The sequence below is a fragment of the Lemur catta genome, chromosome 1 (genome assembly GCF_020740605.2).
Source record: "Lemur catta isolate mLemCat1 chromosome 1, mLemCat1.pri, whole genome shotgun sequence".
Classification (NCBI taxonomy): Eukaryota; Metazoa; Chordata; class Mammalia; order Primates; family Lemuridae; genus Lemur; species Lemur catta.
The window spans coordinates 280,593,862-280,619,158 of record NC_059128.1 but is presented as its reverse complement, the minus strand read 5'-3'; the positions used below and the strand labels follow the sequence as shown (position 1 = coordinate 280,619,158).

General features: G+C 45.0%; 1 protein-coding gene across 7 annotated transcripts in view; it reads left to right on the top strand.

Moving 5' to 3' along the window:
- The window catches only part of LCA5L (lebercilin LCA5 like), a 55,252-nt gene extending 30,210 nt beyond the window's left edge, over window positions 1–25,042 (top strand). For 2 of the 7 annotated variants that reach the window (XM_045540686.1, XM_045540687.1), the window contains 5 exons: window positions 851–988; window positions 18,535–18,619; window positions 20,302–20,408; window positions 20,586–20,703; window positions 24,308–25,042. In XM_045540686.1, coding sequence (XP_045396642.1) covers window positions 851–988; window positions 18,535–18,619; window positions 20,302–20,408; window positions 20,586–20,703; window positions 24,308–25,029 — 1,170 coding nt within the window. In that variant the 3' untranslated portion in view covers window positions 25,030–25,042. Of the gene's footprint in view, window positions 1–850; window positions 989–18,534; window positions 18,620–19,755; window positions 20,409–20,585; window positions 20,704–24,307 lie in introns of those variants that run through there. The other 5 variants (XM_045540689.1, XM_045540688.1, XM_045540690.1 and 2 more) reach the window with 5 other exon arrangements.
- Window positions 25,043–25,297: the final 255 nt, after the last annotated feature.

Here is a 25,297-nt window from a genome sequence, read left to right as displayed (position 1 = left end):
TCAGAAGCACTTACCAAGAATGGGAATGTCCTGTTTGATTGTAGGGCGTTTGGTGAGGGAAAAATGTTTTGTTGGCCAAAACATGTAGGTATTTTCATCCTTTTGGCTTTTTATATTTTAGTGATTATTTCATCCTTTTGGCTTTTTATATTTTCCACTTTTCTTTAAGGAGGAAGCATTAATGTTAAAATGGAGGAGACCCTACTTTATGTAAAAAAAAAAAAAAAAAAAAAATGCCCTTTTGGTAAGGCCTCTGTCAAAGTCCAGGTCAAACAGTTCTCCAGTAAAATAGTTCTCATTCTGGAGAGCAGGTGAGTATGTGTGGAGATGGGTACTGAGTTCAGTCAGCTCCATGGTCTTGCAGTCCGTCAGTAGGGACAGACGTGGTGGTGTGAGGCTCCGTCACAACTGTGGTTTCTCTTGTCTGGGAATCACCCTCTGTGATGCTCTGCACTCATGCTGAGCCGCCCCTTACAGAGAGAGGCTGGAACGGTTTTTAAAGAGCACCTTACGCAGAGATGGCAGCATAGTTCATTTGGACAGAGTGCGTATGTATGCCATTGATTATGGGTTTTCAGGATCTGTTCAGAATTTTTAAATCAAATTCCAGAGTATGTAAAAAACATTAGGCTCAAACATATGATATTTATTCTCTAGTTCTGGGATCTGGGATTTTGGGGCTTTCTTTTCTTTCAGTTATGCTTAGTTCTAATATATGCCCCTATAAAGACTTTCGCTAAAATTGTATTAAAAATTTGCACTTCTCATAAATGCATTTAGTTCCATTATAATTGAATTTTTAATAATATCAAATTGGTTACAGAATAGTTGAAATATATGCTATTTTCAGAGCTTGGAAAAACAACTGAGGTTGAACAGTAGAGCCTTTAGTAGGCAGTTGGCTATTGAAAACCGGAAGATTTTAGGAGCTCAAACAGCTACCAAGACTCTGCAAGTGGAAGTAAAACGCCTCCAACAAAAACTTAAGGTATTTCTTTTAAAACAAAATGTAAGAATGAAATTCTGTTTCGCAAAATATAAGAGTTAGTTATGCCTATTACATCTTTAAATTATTTACCTTTGTGAATATCCTTCTCAAATTGAGTTTCTTCCCTACAATCATATGAACAGATAAAGGATCTGCAATTATTAGAATGAGTTAACAGTTTGGTGAGAATGTACTAAATTAGAAAAATTAAAGCATGTTCCATTCATTAACAAGACTTCTTGTTATTTTTATTTTATCACATGAAGTAATATTTCATTTTGTTAACATTTTAATGTAACTCAAAATTAGTGTTTAAATTTAAAAATTAACTTTATTTATATTTAGGGTAAATTTTAATGACCCATAAATTTATTGTAACATCTCAACTGCAAATATATTTTAAAAACTGTCTTTTAAAAGTATGTACTGCTTTAAAAATAAGAATTTTTAAACTATTTTTCAGACTTTTTGCTATCTTTCTGCCTTCAAGATTGCTAAAATAGCCGGGCGCGGTGGCTCACGCCTGTAATCCTAGCCCTCTGGGAGGCCGAGGCGGGTGGATCACTCGAGGTCAGGAGTTCGAGACCAGCCTGAGCGAGACCCGGTCTCTACTAAAAACAAAAAAAGAAATTATCTGGCCAACTAAAAATATATATACAAAAAATTAGCCAGGCATAGTGGTACATGCCTGTAGTCCCAGCTACTCGGGAGGCTGAGGCAGTAGGATCGCTTAAGCCCAGGAGTTTGAGGTTGCTGTGAGCTAGGCTGACGCCACGGCACTCACTCTAGCCTGGGCAACAAAGTGAGACTCTGTCTCAAAAAAAAAAAAAGATTGCTAAAATATCCAAAATTTACATAAAACACTTAAGAAATAAACTGTTTCAAGCCTCAACTAATACATCTTAGGCTTGATTTGTTAAGACAAGAATCTTACACTTTTTTATGATTAAGTAGGAAATTTAGATTTCCCAGTAGCCTTGAGATCACAGAGGAAGGGGAAGAACACTGAGGAGGGTTGAATGTAAATTTTCCCTTTGTCGAGCAGAGAAAAGACTCGGTTCCTTTTTTCTCTGGATTTTCAGGAAACTTAAGAAAGATGTTTTCTTCAGAAAGAAGAATATGCCCATTTTCCAGCATATTCAAAAAGAATGTGCCAGAAAATAGGCATAGCTATAGCAACCAGCTTTAGTAATCTAACAGAAAAGGCATCAAGATCCCCTGGCCAAGGCAAACATGCACATACATAGCAGAAAATTTGAGAATGAATTTTGTGCTTCCTTATGCAGACATATGAATATGAATAGTATATAACCATTAAAAATCCATTTTTACAGGAGAAATGCTTAATACTTAATGAAATGCTTAACAAAAAGAAAGATACAAAATTCTATGTACAGTAAGATCCAAATTTATTTTAAAAAAGAAAAGTAAATGTATCTCCACACAATGGATTTCTATGCACCTGTAAAAAAGAATGAGGAATCTTGATATACTACCATGCATTAATCTCCAGGATATGTGGGTAAGTGAAAAAAGGCAGGCAGAGGAAAGTGTGTAGTATCCTACCATTTAAGAAAAAGGAATCAATACAAATATATCCACATATTTGCCTATGTTTAAAAAACAAAAGCAGCCGGGCGCGGTGGCTCACGCCTGTAATCCTAGCACTCTGGGAGGCTGAGGCGGGTGGATCGCTCGAGGTCAGGAGTTCGAGACCAGCCTGAGCGAGACCCTGTCTCTACTAAAAATAGAAATAAAAATTATCTGGACAACTAAAAATATATATACAAAAAATTAGCTGGGCATGGTGGCACATGCCTGTAGTCCCAGCTACTCGGGAGGCTGAGGCAGTAGGATCGCTTAAGCCCAGGAGTTTGAGGTTGCTGTGAGCTAGGCTGACGCCGCGGCACTCACTCTAGCCCGGGCAACAGAGCAAGACTCTGTCTCAAAAAATAAAAAATAAAAAAAAAATAAAAAAATAAAAAACAAAAGCAATAATAGGATAACAACCGAGGTAGGGGAAGAGATAGGGTAGAAGGGTAGTTATAGAACCTACATTTCTTGAATATCTTTTCAGTAGATTTGACTTTGGAACCACGCATTTTGCATAATTATGAGCAGAATTAAATGTTAAAAAAAAGTTATCCACAAATATCCAAAGCAAATGAACCCAACCGTGAACAGTGAGCCTGCCATAACCGTGGGTTCTGCATCCTACAAATACTGTATTTTCAATCCGAGGTTAGCTGTGTTACGGGTGCAGGCCTTTGGGCTCTCTATGTAAAAGAAATTAACAAGAGGCCAAACCAGAGTCACTAGCAAGGCTTTGGGGGGGCTTATGTCGGAACATAAGGGAGGCAGCACAGAGGAAAAACCCTCAGGCTGACTCCCCGGGGGAACTCGGGGAGAGTTTTAAAGAGGGTTAGGTGGGAGGAGGGTGCCGCCTAAGCATGCAGAGGTGGAGATGTTTCCTGCGCCTGTGTAGTTCTATTATATGCTTCATGCATTGCGTGTCTCCTCAGCATGTTAAATCTCCCACCCCTGGGCTTGATTTTTAGCATAAAACTGAGATCATAATGTGGGAAAAGTTGGGGTAAGGTCAGTGTAGGGTCCCTCTTGGCTTGTGGGTGGTTAGATCTGAGTAGGTCTGGTTTTTGTGTGGCAGGTTCCTTATCAGCTGGTGTTAGCATCTTGTTTTGCTGGTCTTGGAAAACATTACTCAGGAGACAGACAATTGAGTCCCCTCCTTATATGGGTATGGGCTGAATTCCAGCGGCTCGGAGGTCATTTGCTTTTTTGCTCTTCTGCAGTTAGTAAGGCTGGGTCTTACAGCCCCATGCTGCCTCCCGCGGTCAGAAGTGAGGCCCGAATTCTGTCCCTATACGATCTCAGTTGAATTCGCAGATGTGTAACCCTCCGATACAGAGAGCCCACTGTATTCTATTGGTGGCATAATGTCACAGAGAGAAACCATTCCAAGTGACCTAAAACACATAAATATCATTGCATATGGCTAGGGAGATACACTATAAGGACAAAAATCGCAAAAAAAAAAAAAAAAAAAAACTTAAAACTGTTTTTAGTGTTACAGCAAGTGTTACAGCGAGTGGTCCCGAGGACAAACCGAGCAGCACACGGAGAGTCAGAGAATCAACGTTTATTCACCGGCGGGCTCAGAGGGGTCTCACCACCAAATTCTGAGCCCTGTCTACCCAATTTTTCCCATTTTAATTAAGTTGGGGTGATACAAGGGGAGGGGTCTCAGGTGATTAATGACTGCCAGGTAATAAGTTTAGTGTCTGCACTAGGCAATAGGATTAGTGTTATGCTGATGTGCCAGATGTTAGGTTAGTGATATGTTAATGTACTAGGTGTTAGGTTAGTGTCTTGCACCAGGTAATTAGGTTTAGTGTTATGCTGATGGGCCAGGCAATAGATTAGTTGATGGGCCAGGTGTTAGGTTAGTATTATGCTGATGCGGGTCTTCTGTGAGGGGTGGGGGTCTCAGGTGGCTGCTGTGCTAAGTAATAGGTGGGGATTTTCCTTATCATTCCCCCCTTTGATGCCTTTACATGCCTTTTATAGGGCATCATTTCCCAGTGGGTGATAGCCTCGTAAGGCCATTGTGTGAGCTGTTGCTCTCCGGGTTACAGTTGTTTCTATAAATTTAATAACTGTGTTGAGTATGCAGGGGCCTACAGTGACAAGGAGAAGGATAGTTATTAGTGCCCCAGCCAGAGGTAGTAGCCATGAAGTCCATTGTCCCAAGTCAAAATCCCAGGTTTGTTCTAATTCCTTGTTTCTTTTCTGGATTCTTTCTTTTAGCTCCCTGACTTTTGTGGTCACTACTCCTGTCTGGTTTATCTAGTAGCAACACTCTTCCCCTAGGAATATACAGGTCCCCCCCTTCAGCAGTGAGTAGGTCTAAGGCCCGTCTGTTCTGTAAGGTCACTGCCGCTAATGAATTCGGTTGACTGTGGAGGGACCGTAGGGAATCTGCTACTCGTTCCATGTCTTCATTTAGTTCTTGGGATAACTTGTGGTAGATGCTCAGGGATGTTCCTAGGCCTCCTACTCCTGCTCCTATCCCAGCAGCAATTCCTCCCGCTATGAGGACTGATGCTAGTAAGGCCCGCCTTTTCCAGGTGTTTGGGTGGGGGCTTAGTGCAGGTTCTAGTTGCTGGGTTTCAAAGATAGAAACATCTGGGGCGAGGAAGACCTGGGTGCAGGTCCCGGTCCAGTTTCCTGGGAGGCAGAGGTAGGCAATGTCTCCACAAAGAACGAATATGCCATCCCGGGAGCAGGTGGTGGTGGCATTATTGGGTAAGGTTTGGTTATTTGTGCACAGCTCACCTGGTATGAATCCCAATATTTCATTTTCTCCCGTGTTAGTAATGCAAGTAATATACATGTGGGAAGTTATGGCTAAACGGACATTGTATGCTACTGGGCCCATCAGGGATCTTTTGTTTGGGCCCGGGTTTAAGATACTGGAGTTCCAGCCTGGAGGCACAGGGACCCCAATATAGACTCGTTTCTGGGCGGGGTAAACAGACCCAACATGAAGTATGGTTGGGTAGGGCCTGGAGGGTCATATTGAGGAACCGAGTTATTAGGGGAGAGGTTTTCCGGGGTTCAGTGATTTTTCGTATGCCTGTAAGATCTGGCCTCTTATAAGTTGACTCTGTTAATGAGGCTATCTTAATTAGCTGAGCCCTTGTGTCCTCAATCTGTTGGATTTTTGCCTGCTCTTGGACTCCTCCCCCATCAGACATTCCCCAGTGGGTGTAGTAAGTCCAACAAGCTGGTTTTCCCCTTGGGGCTATACAGGTTTGAGTATCACCTGTAATGGTGCCAGTCCAATGTTTCTTTCCTCCACTGTGGCACACCCAAGCCTCACTATAACATGTCTTTGGCATGTAGGTGCTAACTGGGAAACCTCCCGTGGTCCAGAAGCCTCGAGTAATCCCATTAGTGGAGGGAATCCAAGTCCTAGCATAACAAGCCTCAGGGCAGGGTTTCTCTGCCATAGTTGTTAGGGCGAGTGCCCCAACCAGGAGGACTGTAGGGACTGAAGCACGAGCAGACATCCTACATTGAGCCAATATATCACAGCTAGAGATGCCCTCTGCAGTACAGTCCAATCCCCTAGAGCTACCGAGAAGAGTCCAATCCCCAGTAAAGTCCCTACAACCCCAATCAGGGTAAGGGCCAGTGGTCCCATTTACTCCTGTTGGGTCCTGGGTGTGGCTGCCCTTGTTGGCAGACAGTTGAGCTGGATCTTCAGTGGGTTCTGCTGGTCCTGATGTGCAGTCCAGAAGTTAGTTTCGTTGTCTGGTTCAGCCTTTTTCACCCAGGAGTGGTGGATCCACAGAGTGATACCTGCAACTTTAACAGCAGTGGGAGTAACTGGTATCACAGTGTGGGGACCCTTCCAGGTGGGCTCTAGGGGTAGTTTTTTCCAGTCCTTTACCCAGACTAGATCCCCAGGATGGTGGGGGTGGACAGGGAGACCCAGAGCAATAGGGTTTTTTCTAGGATGGTGTGGTGGATGTGACACATAGTTTTGGCTAAGGCTTGGAGGTGTGTGTTTATATTCAGTTCCCCTAGTTGTCTGATGTCTCCCCTTAATCGCTTGATGAGTGGGGGAGGTCTACCGAACAGGATTTCAAAGGGTGAATATCCTGTGGGCCCCAGTTTGCACCTGACTCTGAACAGGGCTAGGCTTAGCATGTCTACCCAGGGTAATTGTGTTTCCTGACATAGCTTTGCTAGAGTGGTCTTGAGGGTCCAGTTCATGCGCTCTACTTTCCCTGAGCTCTGTGGCCTATAGGCTGCATGTAGTTTCCATTTGATTCCTAGTGCTTTGGTGAGGGTTTTCATGACCTCCTCAGTGAAGCTTGGTCCGTTGTCACTGCCAAATGAGAGTGGTAGACCATGCCGGGGGATGATTTCTCTCAACAGAAACTTTGCCACTTCCCTAGCCTTTTCGGTCCGGGTAGGAAATGCCTCAACCCAGCCTGAGAAGGTGCATATCACTACCAGTGATATGCACCAGTATTTATACCTCTGACATGGTTTTACTTCTGTGAAATCAACTTCCACATCTTCGAACGGAGAGGTTCCGGTGTATTGAATTCCTGGGGCGGGTCTCAGCCTGACCGCTGCATTGTTTTTAGCACAGATCTGGCAGCAGATACTGACTGCTGTTGCAATGGATGGAAGTTTGGCGATGTAGTAGTACTGGGCAAGTAGCTGCGTGAGGGCTGTTTTCCCAAGTGAGTCAGGTTGTGATATCGGGAGACAGTAGCGTATGCTAATTTACTGAGGATAAAGATGTTATGGTTTCGTAGGTGCCACCACCTGTCTGCGTCCTTCTTGGCCTTCTCCTGCTCTGCTCACTGGTTCTCTTCTGGAGTATATTTTGGTTTTTCAGGCCACTCGGGTACCAACAAGATTTGGCATTGGGTCACAGTGTTGTCCTCTGAATGTTCTCAGGTGGCTGCAATTTTGGCCGCTGGGTCTGCCAGGCAATTGCTGGTGGCAATTGGATCTGTGCCCTTTTGGTGCCCTCGACAGTGGATGACCACAATTTCTTTTGGCTCCCAAACTGCCTCCAGCAGTTGGAGAATTTCATCCCTATTTTTGATCTCCTTTCCACCTGCAGTCAGCAGTCCCCTCTCCCTGTATATTGCCCCATGGATATGTATTGTGGCAAAGACATATTTAGAGTCTGTGTATATGTTTGCCTTCTTATCCCGGGCATGCCTGAGGGCTTGGATGAGGGCCCATAGCTCCGCCCTTTGGGGGTCGCCCGTGCCGACCACCCTTGGGGCAAAGGGGCTGACATGATGACCTCATCCACTGTGGTGACAGCGAAGCCCACCAGTTGTTTCCCATTCTGGATAAAACTACTGCCATCCGTGTAGAGTTCTAAGTCCGGTGCTGGTAGAGGACTATCTTTCAGATCTGGCCGGCTGGCATAGACCTCCTCTACCGCTTCAGTGCAGTCATGGTCTGGGGGCCCTGGCTCACTGGGTAGGAGGGTGGCAGGATTCAGGGTCCACACAGTCTCCAGGGTGACCCGTGGATTTTCGCACAGCAGTCCTTGATACTGCGGTAACCGGTTGCTTGAGAGCCACGGGGGCCCTGAGGTGTTCATTAGAGATATCACTGTATGAGGGACTCACACACAGAGGTTTTGTTCTTAAATAGCAGGACGGTGGCCGCTAGTGCACGGAGGCAAGGTGGCCATCCTGCCACTACCGGATCCAATTGTTTTGACAAGTAAGCCACTGGTCTCTGCCATGGGCCCACAGTTTGAGTCAAAACCCCAGAGCCACTTGTTTCTTCTCGTGTACAAACAGGTTAAAGTCTTTGGTGAGGTCCGGTAGCCCTAGTGCGGGGGCTCTTTTTAGTAAGTCTTTTATTTCCTGGAAAGCCCTTTCCTGACTCTTGGCCCATTCCAACTCTTTGTTTTCAGGCCCGCATAGGGCCTCGTACAGAGGCTTAGCCTTTAAGGAGAAACCTGGGATCCAGATGTGGCAGAATCCTGCCGCGCCGAGGAATTCCCTGAGTTGTCTCCATCTGGTCGGCCTGGGAATTGTACAGATGGTGTGCTTACGCTCATGTCCCAGTGTCCGGTGCCCCTGAGTGATGTGGAAACCAAGGTACTTCACCTGTTGCCTGCAGATCTGTGTCTTTTTCCAGGAGACTTTATATCCTTTGTCAGTGACCAGTTGGAGCAGGCACCGGGTTCCCCATCGACAGTTTTCCCTGGTTGGGCTCGCTAGAAGGAGGTCATCGACGTACTGTAGAAGTGTGCAGTGGGTTTCTTCTCAAAGAAAGGACATGAGGTCAGTGGCTAGAGCCTCCCCGAACAGAGTTGGTGAATTTTTAAATCCCTGAGGTAGTTGTGTCCAGGTGAGCTGGGTTTTCCATCCAGTCTGAGGATCCTCCCACTCAAAGGCGAACAGGGGCTGACTCTTCGGAGTGAGCTGCATGCAGAAGAAAGCATCCTTTAAGTTTAGGCAGGAGAACCAGGCAGCATCTGGAGGAATGAGGCCTAGGAGGGTGTATGGGTTTGGTACCACTGGGTGGAGAGTCACTGTGGCCTCATTAATCAATCGCAGGTCTTGGACGGGCTGGTATCCACCTCCGTTGGGCTTTTTGACTGGCAGGAGGGGAGTGTTCCATGGAGATTGGCTCTCCACCAAAATCCCCTCCCGCTTAAGCCTATCGATGTGTTCCTGAATTCCCTCTCGAGCCTCCTTGGGGATGGGATACTGTCGTCTCCTGGTCGGTTGGGCGCTCGGTTTCATCCCGATCACCAGGGGTGCATGTTGGTGTGCAAGACCGTTGGGCAGGGGGTTGTCCTCTGCCCGTACCAACAGAAAGTCCTGCCGAAAGTCAGGCGGGCTCTGTTCCTCTTCGGCCTCATCATATAGCTTCCACTCCGATTCCCGAGGCAGGGTGACCGCCATTATGAGAGTCTCTGGAGCACCGACCATGAGGCTTGCAGGCCCTTCTGGGTGGAAGGTGATTTGGGCTTCCAGTTTGCTCAGGAGATCTCGACCTAGGAGGGGCATGGAGCATTCTGGTATGCATAGGAATTCGTGTCTTATCTGGTGGCCCCCCATCTGGCATATTCGGGATTGGCAGAAGGGTTGAGCTACTCGAGTTCCAGTGGCTCCCACAATGGTGGTTTCCCACTTTGTAAGTGGAGCCACGGTGTTGCCCCAGTGTCCACCATGAACTTTATTGGTCAGCCCCCACTTCCATTATGACCGTAGGTTCACGGGGGCCAACAGTCAGGGAACTGGATCGGTCCTATTCTGAGTCAACCCCAGTGAGACCGATGAGGTCCTGGATCTCCGGCTCCTGCTGGAAGCCCCTGGGCAGTTTCCAGTTTGGCGGTGGGTGGTTTTTTTTTTTGTTGGGGCATTCATGCTTCCAGTGACCAAACTCCTTACAATAGGCGCACTGGTCAGGCTTCAGGGTCCCTGGTCTCCTGGGTCCTCCTTCCCGTGGTGGGCCAGGTCTCTTGGCTGGGTCAGGTCGTCTGAGGGCAGCGGCCAGGAGAGTGGCTTTCCGTTTCATTTTCTGGTCCTTCTCCCTCTGGGCAGTTCAGTCTTGATTAACATAGACCTTCTGGGCCACTTCCATCAGCTGCGTGAGGTTCATTCCTGCAAACCTGTCAAGTTTCTGGAGTTTTCGTTGGATGTCAGCATAGGACTGCCCAACAAATGCAGCATTCACCATCCACTGATTTTTGGCCGCCTCTGGGTTGAAGGGTGTATAGACTCGGTTGGCCTCACAAAGGCACTCATAGAATTCGTTCAGTGATTCCTCTGGCTTCTGGGCGATCAGAGCGACTTTATTCACGTTGAGTGGTTTTCTGTCTCCCTCCCGGACCCCGTGGAGGAAAGCTTCCCGATACCTTCCGAGTGCCTCTCGTCCGCTCAGGGAGTTGAAATCCCAATCCGGGTTGGTCTCGGGTGCTGCTCTGAGTGCCCACTGCTCCACGTCCAAGGTCCCTGCTGGAACCTGGTCCTGGAGCCACCTCCTTGTCCCAGCTATAATCTGGTGTCATTCTTCAATGTTAAAAAGGGTCAGAAGGAGCTGGCGGCAGTCTTCCCAAGTGGGATGGTGTGTCTGAAAGATGGATTCTAGGAGGTCAATGAGGGCCTGAGGTTTTTCGGAGTAAGGTGGGGTGTGGTGCTTCCAGTTCAGAAGGTCAGTGGTGGAGAAGGGCTGGTAGTACAGGACTGGCTGCCCTGGCTGAATGGACCCATCATCTGTAACCTGCATCGGACCTCACACCTCATGCAGGGGCATCTGGAGAGCTGAAGTTGGGACCTGAGCTGACCATATCCGGCGGGTGATGGGAGTGTCGGCACCTGGTTGGTCCGTAACTGGCGGCAGGGAGACTGACGGTGGCGGGGTGTCTGGCAGATTCGGGGGTACTTCAGGAGGTGTCACAGTAGGGTTGCAGGGTGGCGGTGGTGGATCCTCTTCAGGAGCTTCCTGATGGAGGGGTTTGTACAGTCTGGAGTCTCTGGTCCTTTGGGCCACAAAAATCCTGCTCTGTCCCTTATTGGCACAGAACCGGACCCAAGGGGGCAGGGTCTGAGCAATCTCTAGCCATGAGTCTATGTAACGGAATTGGTCGGGGTGGCCGGGAGTCCTGGTCACGATTCTCCAAACTGCTCGCACGGTGGGGAGGTCTAGGGTTCCTGTCGTGGGCCAGTCGACCCCGAATGTGGGCCATTCGTGTTCACAGAGGGCCCTAAGTCTGCTGGGACTCAGTGTGACTCTGTAATCTCCCATGAAACCCTTCTTAAAGTTCTTTAACATGCATTTAAGGACTGTAGGCTTAGATTCTACGCCACCCATCCTAGACCCTTGAACGGTGTCGCAGTTTAACAGACAAAAGGTGGGGAGACAGGGTTTCTCTCAGGTCTCCGCCTGGCTGCGTCCCTCGCGGGAACTTAGGCGCATCTTGGCTAAGGTGTGCCCGTATAATCCCCGGGCCTGGTCACTCCTTTTAGGCGAGTGAATCCCTGTTATGCCGTACGATGCCGCCACAGAACCGCAGGTGAGGACCCACTCAGGTTCCGTAGCCGCAGCCATGAAACCACAAACAGTCACTCTTCACGCACTCACTCAGACAGGCAGAGGCTACACAGTCCCACCCTGGGCCTTCCCTGCACTCAGGAAGAAGCTCCTCTTCCGTGGTCTGACGGGCCTGACTCGGACGGGTCCCGGGACCTTACCTGGTCCGATGCCTCCAGACCTGATTTGACTTGTCCTTCTCTCCGGCGTGTCCGGGCAAGTTCGGGACCCCGCGGCCGGCGGGAGCTCCCGAGGAGCGTAGATATGCCACAAAAAGGCGGTTGGCACCGGTTCGCTTCTGTCGCTGAGGTCCCGCCGGTCGCTGCGCCCGTCCCCAAACCGGTGGCTTCAAGGGGCCAGGGCAGTCGGTCTCCTGGTCAGGGAACCAAAATGTTACGGCAAGTGTTACAGCGAGTGGTCCCGAGGACAAACCGAGCAGCACACGGAGAGTCAGAGAATCAACGTTTATTCACCGGCGGGCTCAGAGGGGTCTCACCACCAAATTCTGAGCCCTGTCTACCCAATTTTTCCCATTTTAATTAAGTTGGGGTCATACAAGGGGAGGGGTCTCAGGTGATTAATGACTGCCAGGTAATAAGTTTAGTGTCTGCACTAGGCAATAGGATTAGTGTTATGCTGATGTGCCAGATGTTAGGTTAGTGATATGTTAATGTACTAGGTGTTAGGTTAGTGTCTTGCACCAGGTAATTAGGTTTAGTGTTATGCTGATGTGCTAGATGTTAGGTTAGTGGTATGCTAATGTGCCAAGTGTTAGGTTAGTATTATGCTGATGCAGGTCTTCCGTGAGGGGTGGGGGTCTCAGGTGGCTGCTGTGCTAAGTAATAGATGGGGGGTTTCCTTATCATTAGTAATGATATTGGTGGTGATGGTGTTGACATTGTTATTTTGAGACTGTTGTGTATATCCCATGGGATAAAGCACATGATGGATTATATTGGTGTCATGGAGAACTGGGATTTGGAGGATGGAAGAAAGAAAATACAGAGGTAAAATAAGGGCAAATAAAAAGCCTATCATCCTGATTTTGAAATGAAGTGGAAGTATGAATTTATGATGTATTTTATCTTTAAAAATAAATATATATTTCCAAAGTAACCAGCTCAGTAGCAGTGAGTACCCCTGGTGCCCAGATTATGGTCTTTAAACTCCACATCCCTCTAAAAAGAACTAGGGCTCCTTAAAAAATTCTAGGTTTGGTGCATGAACTATGCTGGATGAGCCTGGGACATATTGTCACACAAAAGCAAGGAAACTCTCAAGGACTATTAGTGTAATATCAAAAGTACTCAGAAGCCATTTAGAATAGGTTCGTACTGGCCAAAGATGGGGCAATTTGATGATTGATAAAGATAACTGCATGGGTTAAAACTTGCCAAATGAATTCAGGAGTTCATAATGATTCTCAAATAACAAAATACCTCAGTGATAGTCACTGTTGGAGTACAGGGAACCAACACACTATTTTGCAAACTGGTAAATAGAGGAAAAGAAGCAAACATGTTTACCTTTCCCATATGAACTACTCCTCAGAGTAACCAAATAGTTTGTGAGTGGGTAAGAGCCTCCTTAGAGAAGTATCCCAGTTAATAATGTAAAAGGGATGATAGGATTAGAATATCACCGTTTGGAACTCCTAATGATGTCCTGGCTCTTCTAATCGATGATCATCAATGGCCACTAGCATCACAAAAGAGAAAGCACGATCCATACACTTCCTGACAGATGTACATACTACCACCTACCATACCACCACCTACAAGTACTCATCCAAAGCACGGAACCTCAATCTAACTACACACTGAGCTCTAACTACCAGTTTAAATGTAAAGGAGGAGAGGAACATGATAAAGCAGCAGTCCCCAACCTTTTTGGCACCAGGGGCCAGTTTCATAGAAGACAATTTTTCCATGAACAGGGAGGGGGGTGGGGGAAGTTCAGGCAGTGATACGAGTGATGGGCATCGGCTGTAAATACAGATGAAGCTTTGCTCACTCACCAGCCACAGCTCCTGCTGTGCAGCCCCCACCTGACCCCTGGTGCCTAAATTTTATGGAAGACCATTTTTCCACAGATGGAGGGGAAGTGCAGGGAGAGGGGCAGTGGAGCTCTGCAGCCTGGTCCTTAACATGCGGCAGACCAGTACCCAGGGGTTGGGGACCACAGTAATAAAGGATACCACAGGGCTGCAGTCAGCAGCATCACACTGTGAAACGCTACAGTATAAACACTGCGGTTCCTGCAACAAATAAATAGCAAAGTGGAAATAAATACGAGAGGTAGGTGTGGGACCCTACTGATTAAAAGACACTAAGAGATGTATCAGTTGCAGTGGTTTGGACCTTGTTTGGATCCTAATTCAAATAGGCTTTAAAAAAAAATTGTAGTGCATCCCTGGTGTAATCTGATATTTAAAAAGAAAAAAATTGTAGGGCAATTGAAAAATGTGGAAGAAACTCAATATTTGTTGATATTAAGGGTTTAGTTTCAATTTGGGGAATGGAATGATGATATTACAGTTAGGTTTTTAAAGGGACGCCCTTGTCCGTTATAGATACTGAAATATTGACAGATTAAATTATAAACCAGGATTTGCTTCGAATAATCCAGGGCTGAGGAGTAGCGTCAGAGAGGGTGGGTGTATAGAGGGAATCTGATAGGTCATGAGTTGTTCATTCATGAAGCCGGTCCATGGGTTCATGGAGGTTCACTGTGCTAGTTTTTCTTCTTTTGTATATTTTGCATATTTACATTTTTTTAATAAGTGTTTCAAAAGGGGAAAAAGTTTTTAAAATTACATATCTTATACATTAAAAACTAGTAGAAATGGTTAGATTAAGGTGGGCTGGGCCAGGTGCCGTGCCTCATGCCTGTAATCCCAGCACTTTGGGAAGCTAAGGGAGGAGAATCGCTTGAGGCCAGGAGTTCAAGACCAGCCTGAGCAACATAGTGAGACCTCATTTCTACAAAAAATAAAAAAAATTAGCTGGGCATGGTGGCGCACACCTGAAGACTGCAGGCTGGAATCCTCCGAGTCTCACTCTTACTCTGCAGTTGGTACCAGCTGACAGTTGAGGTCTTAGCTGGGTTGCTGGTTGGAACCCCACACACAGCCTCTCCATGTGGTGTGGTCTTCCTCCTAACTTACTGGCTGGCTTCCAAAAGGAAAAATGGAGAGAGAGAGACAGAGAACAGGTGAGCCAGGCAGAAGCCACATTTCCTGTCATGACCTGGCTTTGGCAGTCACATAGCATCACTTCCGCTCACTCCATTCGTCAAGTCAGTCAAAGGCAGTTCAGTTAGTAAACTTCACCTCTTGATGGGGAGCCACAAAGTTCTGGAACAACATATAGGATCATAAATATTGTAGTGGCAATTTTAGGAAAATACAATAATCTGCCACTTTAATGTAAGTCATTATTGCTTGAGCTTGGGAGGGTCTGGTCTCAAAGCTAAAAATTTCTATTTCTGTACCTTGAAACTCATTTTCAAAGTTATCCAACACCAAGGTCTAGGCCCATTTCTGGAGTATGGACTGGAGTGAGAGGAGCCTTCCACAGCTGTCAAATGAAGTCCTGTACCCCCAGCCCACTTCCAGGCTACAGCCTTACTCCTGCCAATGGGTGGTGTCTGTTAAAACTTTGCTTCCTATGTAATTTTTGGAAGCCATCAATGGTGACCTTAATATGGTTCCACACCACGACCCAGCTTCCCCTTTAACTCTGACTTGATACCTTTGAGCTTGTGAATCTCCTGTGAGTACTCCACAAGCGCTCCATGAGCACTGCTAGCCTTGGGTTTGCTTTACTCTTGCTTCTCTTGGCTAACCGACTGAACTCAACCACACAAGTGTCCTGCCTGCATCGTGTTCCAAACCCGCTGTGCTAGACTTTCAGCCCAGCCCTGTCGTGGTACCCAGACCTGAACCTCTGTTCCCAGCCTGAAGGAGGACTGTCCTTCACGTTGCTTCCTTCAGACCCCAGCCATCCCCACGCCCGCCGCCAGTCGGTTCTAGATCTGCCTCCTTCCTGCTCTCTGCTGCTGATCCCGGAGTGTCCAGGCCAAACCAAAAGATAGAACTGAGTCTTCCAGATAATCAAAATTTGCCCCTCTAAACATCAAAATCTTTCTTGTCTTAACCACTGTGGATGAAAATCATCCTAAAATGTTTTACACAATATCCTTCTTAAACATGATATGTGGAATATATTTGAACAGCTTTTCATGGTAATAAACTGTCAGCATTACTGTTTTTTGACAGTGCCACAATGAGAAAGAAAGAAAAAGAGAGATGAACTGTAACACTTTTGCTTCTAGAAACCCAAATTCTAGAAAAGATTAATATTCTCATGTTTTATCCATTTACATACCTCTGATAATAAACTAATTTGTGATTCAAGTGACATAAAACCTATAATCTACAGGCGGGGCGTGGTGGGTCACACCTGTAATCCTAGCACTTTGGGAGGCCCAGGCAGAAGGATCACTTGAGCCCAGGAGTTTGAAGTTGCAGTGAGCTATAATGACACTACTGCACTCCAGCCCCGGCAACAAAGGAAGACCTTGTTTCAAAAAAAAAAAAAAAGCCCTACAATCTACAGTTTAGATATACAAAAATATGTAATGTTCTTTATTTTCTATAGCTGAACCATACTTCCCTATGAGCCCCATTCCCATAAATTAGGGGTGGGGATGGAGATGGACATGGAGGAATGGATGAAAGCTTGTCTCAGTCTCTTGTAATTAAAAACAGACTTGGCTGGGTGGCAGCTCATGCCTATAATCCCAGCACTTTGGGAGGCTGAGGATCCCTTGAGGCCAGGAGTTTGAGACCAGACTGAGCAACATAGCGAGACCCCCTTTCCACAAACAATTTTTGAGAATTAGCTGGGTGTGGTGGTGAGTGCCTGTAGTCCCAGCTACTCAGGAGACTGAGGCAGGAGGATCACTTGAGCCCGGGAGTTAGAGCCTGCAGTGAGCTATGATTGCACCACTGCACTCCAGCCTGGGCAACAGAGAGAGACCCTGTCTCAAAAAAATAAAAAAGTCTCATGCCAGTTAGTCTCTTAGACTTGCAGGGATTTTCCCCATCCCTGTCTCCCATCTCTCAGCGGAGACAGCATCTAGGCACAAGAGAAACGTACGTGTCTGCTTGGTGAGGGGAGAAAGAGCCTCGCATCCCTGTTCTGTTCTCTGGCCTTCTCTAGACCTGGTCCTACTGAGGAGTGACCGGTCTTAACCAATCAGGTTCCCAGGACCCTGTCTGGTGTGCACTGACTGCAGCTGGTGACACTCATGGCCTCTTCCCAGTGTGGACAAGTCTTGCTGCTCTTCCCTTCCTGACTGTTGATGCAGATGCTCTGAGTTGCATCCTCCATCTGATCCCTGGCTCACAGCCTGTGCTGTGGGACCACCTGGATCCATAACCTTGAGGACTCCAGAGCAGGTTCCCAGCTGTCCGTGCAGTATCCTTCCACGGTCCCACCTGTTGTGAGGGTAAAGGAAGCCCTTTGCCCAGACATTATATTTTAGCCCTTTCTAACTTACCACTTAGGCAATGTCATGTTACTCTAGCTCCATGGTGAATGTGGGGGCTTTTTAAAGGGGCTTTCAGTTTTCCTGGGCCATATCAAGGCCTCCTGTGCTGAGACTTTTCCAAACCTCAGAGATGTTTCTTACTCCCTGAATATCCCTTGGTCATAGATTTGATCCTAAGAGTACAAAGAGACCAGAAGAGTCTCCCTCTGTCCGCCCCCACCCCCGCCCCACCATGTGCATCTGTCTGTGTGTCTGTCTGTCACATCCCTGGGCGCCTTCCTCCTGGACTTTCCACCCTTAACTCGTGTACGCCCACCTCTGTTGACTGTGGTTGTTACTACAACTCAGTGGTCTTGAGTCCAACAGACACACCTGTTGATGTGCAAGAAGGTGCATTTGGTAGTTAATAAAACCCTTTTTTGTTCCTCAACAAGGGAGGCTTTCAAAACTTTTGTTTTTCCAAAACTCAAAAAAGTCAATATTGAGATTTAAAACTGAACAAATGATGCCCTTGTTGTAGGCTTTACCCACTCTGCACTTGTCTACATGCAGCCCTATCTGATAGAACTTTCTGCGATGGTGGAAATGGTCTATCTGCTCGGTCCAATACTATGTCGCTAGTCACATGTAGCTGGTGAGCACTTAAAATATGGGTCATGTGACTGAGGACTGAATTTCAATTTTATTTCATTTTAATTAATTTAAATCACAACATGTAGCTAGTGGCTACTATAGTGGACCAGGAAGAGGAATAATAAACTTCAAGGCAGGCCCAGGGTACAGAAGGAATACCATGAAAAAAGTTTATTTACAAGGCTATTCAAAAATATTGTCCCCATCACAATAATGTGTCATACTTTGTTCAAAAAAAAAAATCTAGTATTAATACTTTTTGATGTCCGGAATGGTAACAAATGATATGACCTATTTCTGTTTCTTCTAGAATCTATAGCTTTTATTCAAAAGATACTGAGCTCACTTAAATTGGTTTTTGTTTTCTTTTTTTTTTTTTTTTTTTAAGACAGAGTCTTGCTCTGTTGCCCAGGCTATAGTGCCGGGCATCAGCCTAGCTCACAGCAACCTCAAATTCCTGGCTCAAACAATCCTCCTGCCTCAGCCTCCCCAGTAGCTGGGACTACAGGCACACACCACCACATCCAACTAATTTTTTCTATTTTTAGTAGTGACGGGGTCTCACTCTTGCTCAGGCTGGTCTCAAACTCCTGAGCTCAAGTGATCCTCCCGCCTGGGCCTCCCAGAGTGCTAGGATTACAGGCATGACCCACCGCGCTTGCCCCTTAAATTGTTTTTTAAAAGAAATCAAGGTTGATAAAAGGAAACATTTTTAGAAAAATTGGTATTGTGGTTCTTTTCAGGAGAAGGACCGTGAGCTTGAAATTAAAAACATCTATGCTAATCGAATACTTAAAAATTTATATGATAAAGAAGATTATCCAAAAGGTATGTTTTAATTACTTTTGCTCAAAATCTATTTTTAAGTATCTAGTTAGATTTTCCTAATTTGTATAGCCAAAATAGTGGATATTTTTAAAAATCATTTTGTTAGGCATTGAAATATATTTTGTGATTCCACAAGAATAATGAAACTGTGATATGGTTGAAATAGCTAGAAAAGAGTAGACATGCTTCCCTGTTTCCATTTTCAGCTCAGTTCTTATGTCCTCACTCCAGGTAGAACAAGAGGATAACTTTTAGCTTGAAGCAAAATGTCGTCAAAAATGGAACTTTCTAAGTATATCTGTTAGCCAGTATATGGCTTTTTAAAATGAACTTTACTGAGATGTAGTTTACCTCAATAAAATGCAACCATTTTGGCCGGGCGCGGTGGCTCACGCCTGTAATCCTAGCACTCTGGGAGGCACAAGCAGGAGGATCACCTGAGCTCAGGAGTTTGAGACCAGCCTGAGCAAGAGCAAGACCCCGTCTCTACTAAAAATAGAAAAATTAGCCGGGTGTGGTGGTGTGTGCCTGTACTCCCCAGCTATTTGGGAGGCTGAGGCAGGTGGATCGCTTGAGCTCAGCAGTTTGAGGTTGCTGTGAGCTAGGCTGATGCCACGGCACTCTACTCAGGGCAATAGAGTGAGACTCTGTCTCAAAAAAAAAAAAAAAAAAGGAACCCATTATAAGTGTGCAGTTCAGTGGGTATTGACAACTGCCTCTCCCCATGTAGCTGCCTACAGCAATCAAGACTGTGAACATTTCCATCTCCCCAAGTTCTCTTGTGCCCCTTTGCAGTCAGTGGTCCCCTACCCTGTCTCAAAGCAACCACTGATTTTCCATCAGTCACAATAGCTTAGTTTGCCTGTTCTAGAATGCCATGTAAGTGAATCACAGAACATGTACTCTTTTGCCTCTGGCTTCTTTTGTTCAGCATAGTGTGTGGGGGATTCATCCATGCCAATGCCACTATCATTAGTTGCACCTTTTGTAGGTGAACAGTATTTTTCCCTTCAAGACAGTGTGTACCCATTTTCTCAAGATGGCCCAGCAGCAGATTCTGCTCAGACGAGGAACAATAGGAACGCTCACCTCTGTTTTGACAGTAGAAATAACTACATGTTTACTTCCAAAGGCAGCAACCTCAAATATCCGTGCCTTCCTTTGCTTCCGGCTTTATAATCCAGAGTGACAGCTACCGGTGAAGATGCTCAGTGACGGGGTTGTTTAAATGATACAATATTTCAAGGAAAGTGAAGTCTAGAGTTTAGCGGTCGTGTACTCTGCATGGACATTCTAACCGTGGATAATCAAGAGCTGGGACACAGGATATCTGGGTGGTTGGCCTCGCACAATTGCATGCCTATAGTTTTGAATCTCTTTGGCAAGGGACAGCTTTGTCCTCAAATAGCAGCGTTGACTTATCCTAACACCTGCTTGTCGTGTACTCTAACACTGTGATTCCCATAACCTATTTGGCCCAAAACAAGACAAAACAAGGGTCACAGCAGGGGAAAAAAGGAATCTAGCAAATATTATATATATATATTGAATATTTAGAAAATATCTAGTATACTTTGTTTTATTATTACGTTGCATTCATCAAAGTTATTTACTTTATGTTTAAAGTCAATTGCTTCCAAATGAAAAATATGTTTCTTACATATGATCTACCTGTTCCATAGTTTCTTCAACAAAATCGGTACAAGCAGACAGAAAAAGTTTGTCATTTATAAGTATGAGACACCAGGAAACCCAAAAATCAGATGATGTTCCATCTTTGACAACTAAGGTACACCAATTCTGAAATCATGCAGTGTCTAATTAAATATATCTTAACAAAAATAAATTAGGCTACAGTCACTTGTTCTATTAATATACAAAAAGTATTTGTATTCATTAGAATAAAATACAATTTAAAATTATCTAGACTCCAAAAATGTGTTTTTGCTGCTTTTCTAAATTATAGGGTAAAAAGGCAACAGGAAACATTGGTTATAAAGACAAATCAACTGAAATAAACCATGAAATTTCTCAGTATATCAGTAAACTACTAAAGCAAGAAGATTCTAAGAGAAAACATGAAGGTAATTTTAACAACTTTAAAAAGTCTCCCTTTTTTTTTAAGACAGGTCTCTTTGTCACCCTGGCTAGAGTGCAGTGTTACCATCATAGCTCACAGCAACCTCAAACGTCTGTGCTCAGGCAATCCTCCAGCCTCCCAAGGAGCTGGGACTACAGGTGTGCCGCTATGCCCTGCTAATTTTTTCTATTTTTCGTAGAGATGGGGTCTCACTCTTGCTCAGGCTGGTCTCGAACTCCTGACCTCAAGCAATCCTCCCACCTCAGCGTCCCAGAGTGTTAGGATTATAGGCGTGAGCCACCACACCCAGCCTAAGTCTCTTTTATTCTTATTTGACTTTTAAAATTTGTGAATTACTGTATGTGTGTATATAAAAGCACATATAAAACATGTATGCAGTTTATGAATTTTAATAAAAGGAACATGCATGCCCACTCCCCTGCTTAAGAGACAGCACAAGTGCCCTTAGAACACCAATGGGTCCTTACCAATCCTGTCTGCTCACCCTGCCCACCAGAAACCACTGCCATCCTGGACTTCATGCCACCATCCCCTTGCTTTCCCTCTCCGCTCCCCGTCCTCACATGTATCTGTATTAGTCTGCCTGGGCTGCCATAACAAAATACCAGACTGGATGGTTTAAACAACAGACATTTATTTTCTCACAGTTCTAGAGGCTGGAAAGTCCAAATTCAAGGTTTCAGCCATTTGATTTTTGGTGAGGGCTCTCTCACTGGCTTGCAGATGGCCACCTTCTCACTATGTCTTCATGTGGCCTTTCAAAGAGGGCAGAGGAAAAGCACCAGAGTTCTGGTGTCTCATCCTATAAGGACACTAATTCCATCACGAGGGCCCCACTCTTATGACCTCATTTGACCTTAATTACTTTCTTAAAAGCCCCATCACCAAATACAGCCATACTGGGGTTAAGGCTTCAACATTTGAAATTTGGTGGGCCGAGGGAAAACATTCAGTCTATAACAGTACCCTTAAATATACATTCAGCTTTGAAAAACTGAGTAGCAAATTCAAATCCAGCTGATAAAGGGCAATATTGTCACTGCTGAATGAAGACTTCCAGGAAAAGGTAAGCTGAGCAGAGACTCCAGCTTCAGCTCCCTTGAATGTCCAAGGGCCCCAGTCAGTAATAGGTGAGATCAAGGATTGTCCTGGGAGACGGAAAAGCCATCAGATCCACGGCATCTGGCAGGGCTTCTGTGGGCAGGTCCAAGAAAGGTAGGGTGAGAGGGAATGGGGCACCCAGAACTTCCTGTTCTAAGGTCACCAAAGCTTACCTGATTCAGCTCTCAGAAGTAGGGTGCAAGGAGAGTCCTCAGCTGGCCCAGGCTGCAAGGTATGACTGAGAATGTAACATTTCATCAGCCACAGTCAGACAGGCCAAGGCCCTGGTTCGCCTGGTAGTTGGTATCTGGAGGTCTAATGGACTTGGGGTTTTAGTCTATCTCTTCACCTCTGATGTGCAGCTACCATCCTGGCATCTCCCTTCATCATTTCCTACAGGGTCCTGTCACCCCCCTTCTCTACTGGATTTTCTGTTTCCTAAACCAAGTCCTCTTCTTTTTTGGTAAATTCCATCATGTTTTAAAGAGCACAGTCTCCACTAGCTTCTTGTAAATGTGTACATGTAAGGAAAATTTGTATACCTTCATCTGGAAATGTCATCATTCAACCCCTACACTTGAATAGTAACTGCCCAGATGGAAAGTTCTAGGTTGGAGATAATTTTCCTTCAGAATTTTGAAAACACTGCTCCATTGTTTTCATGTTACATTATCACTAATGGGAAACATGGGTGGAACCCCCAAGGCCAGGTAAGAACAACTTGCAAGGAAAGAACAGTCACTGATGAATGATTCCCAGAGTCCCCTCAGCCCAGAGTGCAAAGCCCTTGTTCAACACATTAGACATTCAGTAGAGGCCCTAGAAGGGCCACGCCTCAGTTGTGGGACCAAATAATGTTTCAATACACAACAGTGTGGTAGAACTCACCTGTAAAGCCAATCCATCTGATACAGTTTGGTAGAAACTGACATCAGTTGCATTTTCACTATGATCACTAGTCTATTTAAGTTTTCCATTTATTTATTTGTTTATTATTGGTTTGTTTGTTTGTTTGTTTGTTTTTTGAGACAGAGAGTCTCACTCTGTTGCTCACAGCAACCTCAAACTCCTGGGCTCAAGTGATCCTCCTGCCTCAGCCTCCCGAGTAGCTGGGACTAAAGGCATGCACCACCATGCCCGGCTAATTTTTTCTATATATATTTTTAGCTGTCCATATAATTTCCTTCTATTTTTAGTAGAGACAGGGTCTCACTCTTGCTCAGGCTGGTCTGGAACTCCTGAGCTCAAACAATCTGCCCGCCTCGGCCTCCCAGAGTGCTAGGATTACAGGCGTGAGCCACCGCACCCAGCCTTCCATTTATTTTTCAGTACACTCTGGTCATTCATATTATCCTAGAAAGTTTATTCATTTGACAAATACTTTTTGAGCATACCCTGTGTCAGGCACTGTTGTGGGCACTACGGAGATAGCAGTGAACAAATGCAAAATATCCTACCCTCATGTGCTTATATTCTAGGGTGGGAACATCTTTCCCTGTCAGTTCCTGCTTATCCACCTCATTCTTTATAATAACTGCCTAGAATTCCATATTTGACAGATATGTAGGATGTTTCATTGTTACTAAATCATGCTGCAGTAAACATCTTCCTTATATTTATCTTTGTCTATTTTGGTAGGCTCATTCCAAGAAGTAAAGTTGTTGGGTCTAAGAATATGTTCACTTAAAATTTTTTGGTTGCCATCCAAAAAAGCTCTACCAGTAGACACTCACCAACAAGTATCAAAAATTCCAATATCCCCATGTTCTCACCAACTCTAGAAATGATTTGCCAATTGGATGGGTGAAAATGTTTGTATTATTTTAAATGGCACTACATCCAACTAGTGATGTTAAACATCTATTAATAACCTTATCGGCAAATTTTATTTTTCTACTATGAATATCACTTTTCTTTTGTTTCCATAATTCCCATTTATTTGAGATGTTCTGGGAAAGTACAAAATACCAAGCTTGGGCTGGGTGCAGTGGCTCACACCTGTAATCCTAGTCCTCTGGGAGGCCGAGGAGGGAGGATTGCTTGAGCTCAAGAGTTTGAGACCAGCCTGAACAAGAGCGAGACCCCATCTCTACTAAAAATAGAAAGAAATTAGCCAAACAACTAAAAATAGAAAAAATTAGCCAGGCATGTTGGCGCATGCCTGTAGTCCCAGCTACTCAGGAGGCTGAGGCAGGAGGATCGCTTGAGCCCAGGAGTTTGAGGTTGCTGTGAGCTGGGCTGATGCTCCAGCACTCTAGCCCGGGCAACAGAGTGAGACTCTGTCTCAAAAAAAAAATATATATATATACCAAGCTTGTTAATAGCACTCTTCTCTGTAATCTAGGGTTGTATGCATCTATTTTATCTTTTCTGTCATTTCAATGTTCTTGTCAGGCAATGAAAATAAGTGTGTTAAACATACCATCTCAATATAGAAATCCATTAATTTTTAAAAGAGCACTAAATTGTCTATTTTTGTAATATAGGTTTATCAAAGGAAGAACATTTGAAAGTACAAGCACCTCTGGAGACTACTGGAAGACAAAAAGAGAAAAAGCAAGATCAAGAAAAGAAGCCCATTTTAATGAAAGAACAAGAACTACCACCAAAAAGAATTCAGGTGATTCATCCTGAAGGAGACAGCAGTCAAGAAGATGACAGAGTAAAAGACAAGCTTCAAAGAACTGACCAAACAAATGCCATGAATGAGATACCTGATAAATATGCTGTTCCATGTGCCAAAATACCCTTCAGACAGAGAAAGCATTACTCGTTCACGGCAACGATTGAAAACTTGCATCACGGGCTTCCTACTTCAGGTGTGCCAGCCCACACCGGCGGCATGAGAGGCAATCAGGGCACAAGCAAACATGGCACTCAGACCGAAGAACTGAAGCAAGAACATTCCGTTAGCGGCTATGAACCCTCTTTTGGTAAGTCTTCCAGAATGAAAGCAAAAGATACAACTTTCAGAGATAAGAAAAGCAGCCTAATGGAAGAACTCTTTGGATCAGGCTATGTCTTAAAAAATGACCAGTCAAGTCATGCTGTTACGAAAGGATCTGAGGAGATTTTGAAAAGCAAGGAAACGCAGCATCTACCTCCTGCTCAGGCCTCCGCCAACAATGCTTTTGGAGACTCTAAAGTAACTGTGGTAAATTCTATTAAGTCATCTTCACCTACAGAAGGAAAAAGAAAAATAATTTAATCAATATCCTAATACATTCTGGTTTGCTATACTGCTTCTCAAGTGCCTTTAATCTTTATTTAAAATGTGTGAGAGGGAGTGTGTGTGTGTGTGTGTGTGTGCGCGCGCGCGTGTATGCGCTTTAGTGCTTAAATTGACTTTGGATAATTAAGGTTTTGTTTTATTGCTAATTTAATTTTAAAAATCCACTTTATATTAGCCAATGACAACACTTTAAATACAAATTTACATCTTTTTTCTACAAGTGAAACGTGTCCATTATCTTTTG